This window comes from Oryzias latipes, chromosome 20 (assembly GCF_002234675.1).
Source record: "Oryzias latipes chromosome 20, ASM223467v1".
Lineage (NCBI taxonomy): Eukaryota > Metazoa > Chordata > Actinopteri > Beloniformes > Adrianichthyidae > Oryzias > Oryzias latipes.
The window spans coordinates 8399897-8409800 of NC_019878.2; the positions used below are offsets into that span (position 1 = coordinate 8399897).

Here is a 9904-nt window from a genome sequence, read left to right on the forward strand (position 1 = left end):
CTGACAAGCTTTTCTGTTTTTTTTTTTTTGTGTCCAAGGGCTTCACAGTAATTGGAAGTCTAATTTGATTTCCAATGCTTGGGAACTGCGGGAGGTCAGCAGAAGAACGCCAGGTGCGCCAGAAGATGATGTTTTAAAAGCTTGATTTTTGAGAGGGTGGACGCCTCTGTGACATGAACTTTTTGTAATATTGTTTTTATTTTGATTTTTGGTACATTATCAACCATAATCACAAGCTTTACATCCAATTTGTATATGTGAACTAAAATAGAATAAAGAAAATAGAACAGAGAAAAAAAAAACAACTAAACAATAACAAGAAGAACAAAAAACAGATCAACCTTTACTAATCAGGAAATTAAAAAAAAGCCATCTTTTGATACATTTTTCAAATAAATTTTTTTTTTTTTTTTTTTTTTTTTAAATACTGAAGGTTTACAGAGTATTCTTAGTTAGTCTTGGTCATCCACAGATCCATTCTCCAAATTAAGACTCCTCACAAAACTTTTTAGAGGACCCCACATTTCTGCAAACAGTTCCAACTTTCCTTTCCTAATACATGTAATCCTTTCTAATGGAAAAACTACGAGCATCTGTTTCACCCAGTGAGTCAATTTGGGCCTACAGGTTCTTCTCCAAAACATTGCAATGGTTCTTTTTGCTTGTAAAAAACACATGTCAATCATAATTTGTTCGCTTTTACTAAACTTGGGATTTGAAGGATATATACCTAGAATAAACATAACAGGATTTGTTGGAACAGTTTTTGAAACAATCATCTCCACTGCTTTTCTAACCTCCTCCCAAAAAAGTCTTATCTCAGGGCATTGCCACATGCAGTGGAAGAGAGTCCCTTTAGCCTCAGCACACTTACAACAGATATCTGGGATATGACTGTCATATCGGTTCAGTTGCGCTGGTGTTATATATGTTCTCATAAGCCACTTGTATTGCAGAAGCCTAAACCGAGTACTGATTATCTGTTTGTGAACTTTGCTACAAGCTAACTCCCAATCTTCCTTTGACAAGGTTGTTTTGAGATCCTCATTCCAGGCCTTAAATTTAAAATCAGAGTTTTCCTTAGAGTTGGACAACAAAAGATCATAAAATTCGGATATGGCACCTTTATTCCGACTATTTTTAGTAAGCATTCTTTCAAGTGATGTTTTTTTTGGCTTAGCTAATTGATTACCCTGCCTTTCTCTAATAAAACTCCGTAACTGAAGGAATTTAAAGAAACATTTCTTATCAATGTTATACTTGCATGTCAGTTCGTCAAAGGACATTAGTGATTCTGAATTTGGTAAATATAGATCCTGTATTGATTTTAATCCTCTCGAAGACCAGTCTTGAAAGATAATATCTGCCCTCCCTGGGATAAAATACTGGTTTCCCCAAATTGGGGTGTACAAAGATAAGTTATTAGTTTCATTAGTATGCTTGTATACCCTAGACCAGATTTTTATCATGTATTTAACAATTGGATTTGAAGTTTTCTTAATCAAATTAAAAATCGTATCTGAATAAAGATAATATGGCAGTGGTAAATCTAGACCAACAGATTCCATTTCTTTCCACTGGGGGGCATCAATAATTTCAAAATAAAATTTTATTGATCTTAATTGTGTAGCCCAATGATACCAAATTATATTTGGACATTTTAACCCGCCCTGGTTATATGGCAGTTGCATCATGGATAACCGAATTCGTGCTTTATCATTTTTCCAAATAAATGCAAGAAATTGTTTTTTGATTTTTGAAAAGAAATCATCAGGTGGGGGCAATGGTAAATTCTGAAACACGTACAACATTTTGGGGAGAATATTCATTTTTATAGCATTAATTCTTCCCATCAAGGACAGAGGTAAGGACATCCACCTATCAATAGACACTGTAGTTTCATTTATCAAAGATTCATAGTTAACCCTAACAACGTCGTTTAGTTTACGTCTGATTTCTATACCTAAATATGTAAAATGATCCACAAGTTTGAATGATAAAGCCCGCGAGTTAGGATTGCTAGCTTGTTTTTTTTGAGAGCTGGTGGGCTTCTGCATGACAGAGGAGGAGAGCCAGCTTCAGACTGAGGTAATGTGCTGCAGTCAGGGCCCGAGCACCAACGGCAGCAGAGGCGCTGCCCTTCACAGCAGGACAGGCCGCTCTGCAGGGACAGCTCAGCTTGAGGCTGGAGAAAAGGAGCAAAGAAAGCTCCCAGTTTCAGCATCAGATTGCATTCATTTAGGAGAGGATACCAGCTCATCCACCTTCAAAGCATCCTACCTAAGGATGCTTTGAAACATGAACTTGAGAGTTTACAGATCATAACCCCCCAAAGTGATGACCTGCTCTGCTTCTGGTAAATTCTTGAATCGTTTAGAAAAAAAAAAAGGACTTTCCCCTTCTAACAGCATTCCTAGAATAGCTCCGCTTCCCGGCACCACCCTGCCGTGCATCTACCTCTGACCTCCCCTCCACCCGCTGCCACATGAGAACCCCAGAAAGACGTCCAGACAGATAAGAAGGCAAAGAAACGACAGGAGGCCGAGCTCCTCCACTCTTCCAACACAAACAGAGCAGCTCCGACTGACTGACTGCGAGGAATCTCAGCCCAACTCTTTGGTTTGGTCAGCAAATCCGATGCTATCAATGATTCATAACGTTGTCGGGAGTGCTGGGGTCTGAACAGAGCTGGCTGTCAGCAGGAGGAGAGGGGGTGGAGACAGAAAGATCCATGAGAGGGAAAGTTTTCTCCAACATTTTCTATTAGACAAAAGGCTCTGCATTGTTCCTGCGTGCAATCGTCTTGTCCCCATGCTTGGATTTAAACCAACACAAAAAACAACAACACCTCGCTGGTATCTTCATCCAGCAGTTCAAGAAGCCAGAAAAACCTGATACTTCTTATCGGATCAAGAAAAAAAAGGAGTGTTTCTCATTCGGCCACTTTTCCGAGCAAATTGACTTTAAATATTTGCCTGGATGCGGGGTTTGACTCTTTTCTTCGACCTCATTAACCACAAGAGGCAGCTCTGTGAAAGTCCACAGCGGTGCGTGAAGGGTAAACACGCTCTGCGTTCAGGATTGCCAGGCGGCCTCCTTATCTCTGCGATTGAGTGTTTTCCTCCTCCCGCTCTCAGGATACAGGCCCCCGCACTTCCCCAAACAAAACCTGACAAGTGAGGCGCACACGTGCAACAACACGGCGGCCGCCATGCACCGCCCGCTCACAGACGACTGTTTTTCTTTTTACCGGCTCCACTTTGAGTGCTCCTTGTTTGCTTTGCTGATAAGAGCCATGTTGGGGAACATGGGGTGCATGTGTGTTCCATTTGCCCGCTAATTAGATTGCAAGGGAGTGCATTGAAGCATGCACTGCGACTCCCCCCCCCCACCTCCCCCCACACTGCCAGTCCATCAGATAAGGGAGCCGTTCTGACTCTCATCAGTTTCCATTATGTATGGGCTGAGGTGGTGAGCGGGGCTTTGACAGCCAACCCACACCCAACAAGTAGCTGACCGCCTGCTGCTCAGTCAAGAGAGCGTCGCCGGGCTCGGTTGCCGGGCGCGACCGTCAGAACGCATCACGAGGCGGAGCCAAAGTCCCGTGAAAAAGGTCCATTAACGCCATTAAAAATGAAACGCCACCCCGGTTAAAAATAGAAGGATTTGGGCTGAAAACCTCTGCGTGGCCTCTGCGAATCTTCCAAACACTCAAAGAATGACGTAAATCTTTGGCGCACAAAAGCAAAAAGCTTGACTTAAAAGTCCCACTCTGATGAAAATTGTTTTTTTGGTGTTTTTAACATGTTCTTGGGGAATTTGGTGGAGGCTCAAATTGCATTTGTAATAACCATATTCTCCGCACTACAGGGCACAGCGTAAACCGCACCGTCAACGGATGGTCTATTTTCCAACGTATGTCATATGTAAGGCGAGAAAAAAAAAGTCAGAGATGAGGTCATTTATTATTAAATGTGTAGTGTGATACAAACAGGTTCTAACATGCTGCACATTAGCCGTGTTAGAACCATTAGCTGCATGTTGAGCGCCGTGTACCTCTGAGACCTAAACCATATATAAGGCACTTTGTGTTTTTTGAAAAAAATTAAGCCTTTTAAGTGTGGAAAATACTGTATTTCTCTATTAAAATCATTGTGAATTTGAAGCAGCCAAACAAAAAATTCCATTTGTGACAAAGAAAATACACTGGGGGGGCCACAAGCTCCCTGCTCTGGTCCATTCTGATGCATCCACTTGCAGACAAATAGATCCGTGTACGTCTTTGTTTTCCTCGTCTGAGCCGGAATCTGGATATAAACTGTATGGATGGATAACTATGACATTGCTCGCCATTTTTGTTGCACTGCTAATGTTAGCAGGAGAGCGCGGTAAACAGAGAGCTCTCAGCAGTGGGGAGGGGAAGGAATGGCAGGTTTGCTCCACGCCAATGGTCCCGTCCACAACTCGGAGGTGAATTTCTAATGAGCTACTGTCGCCCTGTAGAAACTATGTCTTAAAAAAAAGGACACAGATTTTTAGATTTTGGCAAAACTGCAAACAATATAAACTTTACACTTTAACATTTTGGATTAAAGTAATGAGGCAATCCTGTCACCTCTCCTACTCTTTTAATTTGCAATATTTTTTTAAAAGGTTTCTTACTTCACTGCCTTTTAAAAGACTTTCAGAGGTTTGTTTTTTCTCTTTCACGTTCAGCCCAGTCCTTTAAACTTTTACCTATTTATCTTTTGGGCTTAAATCTTCAAATCCAGACATGAACCAGAGCAGTGAAACAACTTTAAAAACCATCCTTGCTATCAGTGTTTGACTTGGTTGCAATAAATAGTCTTTCTTCTGTTGCCAAAGCCACAGTAAGCTACCAAACCCCTAATGTGCAGTGAGTTCTGAAGAAGCTGGACAAGTGGTGGACAAAAGATGAAGTGGCATGCCTAAAAGAATGTGTAAACACTTGACTTAGGTGCCGATTTTAAGCTTCAGTGATCCACAGGTGAGGGATAAATGGCTTACGGAACAAAAGCAGCGAAAACACAGGCACACAGCTTGGAAGACGGGCGAGAAAGCAGCTAAAAAAAGCTTCAGGAAGATCAGGACCAGGTTTATTTTTGAGCCTAAAAGAGTTTTTTCAGTTTTAGTTCTTGTTCATACATGAAACATAGCTGTGGCAGCATTTCTAATGCATAATCTGATGCCTTTCATCAACAAACTAAGACGAATAAATCACTTTAAGCTATCTAATGTCATAGTTTCATGGACAAAGGGTTTGAAACTCAACTCAAACGATCAAACAAGGAATCGTCAGCTTCAGGTGATGGCAAAACAAAATGATGAAACATTTGTCATTTAAATGAAAGATTAGGGATAAATTGATCAGCCTGTGAGGTCCCTTTGAAACCAGCTTTCTTCTACGATCCTGCACCAACTAACTAAACTGTGTTGTGAGCGCTTAAACACAGGAAATTCAGTCCTTACTAACTAGATTAGCACAAGCATTGTTATCTTGCACTTCCTCCCTCCTGACAGGGCATTTTGAACAGTTTAATAGTCCCTCTGGTGCTGAAACTGAAGCAGTAAGAAGTGTCACGGAGCATCCAGGAGGGTCCAGTCTGCCTCAGACCTCTGACAGCAGCATCCAAAAGGTTAAAGTAGGATTAAAAGTAAAACCTTGGATATTTGGGGTCCATTCAAGGCGCACAAAACAAGCAGGGGGCGTCCTGATTCTTTTTTTTTAAGGGGTGGATCAGAGATACAGTAACAGGATCCAGTGCAGCTCTCCTGAGCCCTGCAGCGTAAACAAACAGCAGAGACAGAGCAGGGCGCGCGCACAGAAGCCACACACAGACGGTGTGGGGAAGGACGCTCAGACAAGGCGCTCTGCCCAGGCACAGCTCACCTCCAGGGCACGCACACTCACACAGCCTCATCACATTACTGTCTGTCTCTGGTTTCACCGGCTCAAGCTGTCCCTGCACAAAAGCCTGGCCGCTCAGCCCTTCTGCTGGCGCACACCAATATGGATCTTTTACGCACGGTCATCGAGGGTCCAAATGGAGTCTTCACAGATTATAATCTGATATTTGACAAGGACAGTTTTATTTTCTAACGCAACAAATTTTCATGTTGTGTAGCTGTGTCTTCAAGGAAATGCATTCCCCCCAGAAAAGAAGAGTTTGTTTTAATTTTCACAGACAGAGCCTCGGTTAATTGCCTTTGGTGCGTCTTTAGCCCCGCGAGGTGAGCTGCAAAACGACAAAGATTCCAGTCAGAGTCCAAAAATCGATACTTCTACAACCCCCCAGAAACAGAAATAAAAAGCACATTTCTGAGACCAAGCACGCGGAGAGGACGAGCAGTTCCTCCGCCAGCGTCGGAGAGCGCCCTAACGCTAGATGGCGCGGTTTCACGCGCAATGGGCGTGATCGGCTGTGTCCACACACCATGCACGCGCGTGCATGTGCCCCATGAGTTAGAAATACGCCAGATCGAGCCGTTTTGGCTCTTAAATTACTCTCAAGCCATTTTTTTAATCTTTTGTGCATTTTTAAATGCTTGCTGGAAGTTTGTTTGCCCACTTACTTGCACTCCCGGTCCTCCAGATCAAAATGCGGGTTGAAATTGATGAAGATCCGCAGGTGAGGACCAGGCGCCGTGATCACCCAGGTGCACCTCTGGGAGGCGGGGTAACTACTGGGGTATCCGGGCGAGGTGAGGTAGCTGGCGCTGGAGATTCTGATGTTGCCCCCACATTTATCTGAGGAGTCAGACGCACAAAGGCTGAGCTCAGAGCCCTCCTCGTGTTTACAAACAAACTTCTACATTTTTCTTGTGCGCATTTTTTCCCCAAAAAGAATAAAGTCTTTCTTTTACTCCCAGATTTAATTTTAATTTGGAGGAAATCGTTCCAGACATGCGCACAGTCCTGCCGACAGTGCAGCTGGATTTAAACTAATTAACAAACAATGTGGGTTTATTTATCAATGCTTAGGCATGCAAGTAAAAAAAAAAACTGGAAAAGATACGTTTTTTCACATGACAAAAAAGCAAATTCAGGTGTTTGGAATACGCAATTTAAACATTTGAACAAGATAAAAGTGTGAATTTAAGGCACATCTGTTGCTTTTAACTTAAATTCGTTCGAAAACTCATAGTCTTATCATACACCTCTTTTAAAATAGGTTTTATGGGCTTTTACATGTTGCAATACCAATTATGCGCAGAAATGTAAAAAAAGTCAAAAAAATTCTGAAGAAATTTAAAAGAAAATTTTTTCTTCCTTTTTCCGATCAATTTGCGCCAAATCAGAAAAAACAAACTCAAAATGTTAAGAAGAACATAAAGAACAACTTAGAATCAAGGGAGCGACATTAAGGTATTAAGAGAATAATCACTAAGGAATGCTTAGTTGGGACAATACAAAGCTTTCTTTAGGCGGTGTCAGTGCGTGCAGGTAAGCATTGAGTTTGCCCACAGATCAGCGGAGATCAGAGGGAGCTAATCTTTAAAAAAAATAGTGGAATTAGTGGCTTTCCAGAGTACATAAAAGCTTTATTTGAAAAGATATCAAATGACACACTTACCTTTTTCCAAAGCCTTGACCACCAGGAGGATTCCCATTAACAGGATAAAAACTAATCCACAATGCATCCTTGTTTTGTCGCCCAAAAGAATAAAATCAAACATCCAAAGAAAAAGACAAAGGAACGAAAAAAGCATCCAAAATCCTCCAAAAGTTTTTTTTAAAGTTTAATTTGTCAACATAAAGTGCCTCTTTTTGAGAAAAGTTGGAGCTGATGTGAGCCCGAGCTCAGGTGGCTGGCATCCTGTCTTTCAGCTCCTGTCTCCTATCGTTTGCGCGCGGTGTGCCATATCCTCTCCAAAGATGCGCCAAAGAAAGAAAAGAAAAGGGAAAAAAAGAAATAAGGGTCTCCACCTTGCTTTCTTACTCCTTCTTCAGTTGATGCCCAGGCGGGCTGCAGTCCTTGGCTGTGGAAGGGAAATACAGTTCAAAGGATAAATATATTGAGGGAGGAAATGGTGAATGCGCAACCACCGTGCGCCCTGGACGGTTTTCCCCCTCAAATATCTGGAAACACCCGTCTGTTAAAGATAAGGCGCGAGGCTGATCATTCTCCCGGACTCAGAGAGGCTGAAGACTGGTTTGATGAGGGCTGACTTGGGTCTGAAAAGCCCCGTGCCGTCGTGCGTAAGAGATGTCTCAGACTGAGGCTCGGCGCGCCAGCGGTGCGTTAAGTGACATGGCTCTCTCGCTCGTTTCTTTCTCTCCTGCCCCCTCCTTCCCTCCCTCCCACTTTCCTTTCTTACAAAAAAGAAGCAGGCAGCATGAATGGGAGGTGTAGTGGTACAACTGGACCCCCCGTCGGAGGTAGTAGCCAACACAAACTGGCCAGTTTTACAAAAAAACGCGACCCAAGTCTCATTTTCAAATGATTAAATTATCTCCTCGATAAGTTGTATTATGTTTCTGATCACAAAAGAAAACAAAATATAACAAAGTGCTATGTGTTTTGTGTGTTTTTTCTTGGAAATGCACACCTTTTAGCGCCATTTCTTCCACTATTCTTCAAAGCTTTCACTATTATTTCTATTGTTTTAGTCTGTTTCATTTGATAAAAATAAATAAAACTTATTTTCCACTTTTTAGGCTCCAAGACAGGAAAATGACTAAAAGGTCATCCCAAATATTTTGGTTCCAAATCCCACAAAGCACAACAGATTAAATTACAGATTAAATGAAGAATCTCCAGTTTTGACTATAAAACTTTTTAAATTAAGACAAAATTCTGTTGGGTTCTTCATATTGTGGAATAAAAACAAATATTCACCTGCGTCTCGAGGACTCCCAGACCCGTAGGCATCCGGCCCTCCTCTCTCCACTCCCCACATGCGTGTCTCCACGATCCCACGGTTCTTTTAGAATGGCAACACGTCCAATCCAGAGGTTTTCAACAACAATTTAACTTGTTCCTAGCCTCCCCATGCAGACTCTCCCTCCCCAACAGCGTGGAGCGGCGCAGCGCAGACGCGCAGCCGGGTATACCCGCTCTGTTCTCCGCGCACAGACACGTCTCCTCCCCCGTTGATCCTCCGTCTTTCACTCTGCGCTGTCACATCCCAAATCCAGCTACAGCGAGGGAAGAAAGGGAGGATTCCTGCGCGCGTGGGGAGGTACAAAGAATGCGCAATATATCAAAAAAATAAAAGTCCTCACATTTAAGTTTCCTCCATTATTTTTTGCCCACCTTCTCTCCTTTTCTGTTCATCCGCTCCCGATTCAGAGACCGATGAAAATGTGGAGGGGGGGGCTCGCTTGAGTCTTTGCCCGTCCCACACGCCCCCTTTTTACGCACGCTCGTGTGCGAGGCGCGTGCGTCTCGCGGTCGATATGCAGATTTCCCTCAGCTGCCTCAACCTGACGCTCCCAGGAAAACATGAAATGCGCCCCTGACTCATCCCGAATCCGATCCGCCTTCTACTTCCTGAGCTCCCAAGCAATCCCCCCGCGGCTCCATATACATGTGTGATAAACACGATTGCTGCAGGAATACTTCGGGATCTTATTCAAACTGCCGATTGGATCTCCAGTTCCCTCGGAGCGCGGAGATAAAGAATATTAAGACGCGCGCAAAGGTCGCCACAGCGCGCCACACGCAGATACTCCCTTTGGAATATTGGATATATTTTTCTGAATGCGCAACTGTGCGTCGGCAGGGGCCCAGAGTTTCTTATCCTGCTGACAGTTTATGTTGTTGCAGACAACACAGATGTCTGTTTGCTTCAGCTTGAAAAAAAAAGTGACTGCATATGCTATTTTGAGCTAAATCTGTTGACACCGCTGGTATGCGGAGCCACATCAAACAGGGGAATG

The 9904-nt window shown here is 43.1% G+C and overlaps 1 protein-coding gene across 2 annotated transcripts in view; it reads right to left on the reverse strand.

Moving 5' to 3' along the window:
* The window catches only part of nrp1 (neuropilin 1), a 69015-nt gene extending 59649 nt beyond the window's left edge, over nt 1-9366 (reverse strand). Inside the window, exons 1-4 of one of the 2 annotated variants that reach the window (XM_023950444.1) lie at nt 9279-9366; nt 8862-9188; nt 7596-8001; nt 6595-6769 (exon numbers count right to left, since the gene is read on the reverse strand). In XM_023950444.1, coding sequence (XP_023806212.1) covers nt 6595-6769; nt 7596-7731 — 311 coding nt within the window. In that variant the 5' untranslated portion in view covers nt 7732-8001; nt 8862-9188; nt 9279-9366. Of the gene's footprint in view, nt 1-6594; nt 6770-7595; nt 8002-8861 lie in introns of both variants that reach the window. The other variant, XM_023950445.1, reaches the window with a different exon arrangement.
* Nucleotides 9367-9904: the final 538 nt, after the last annotated feature.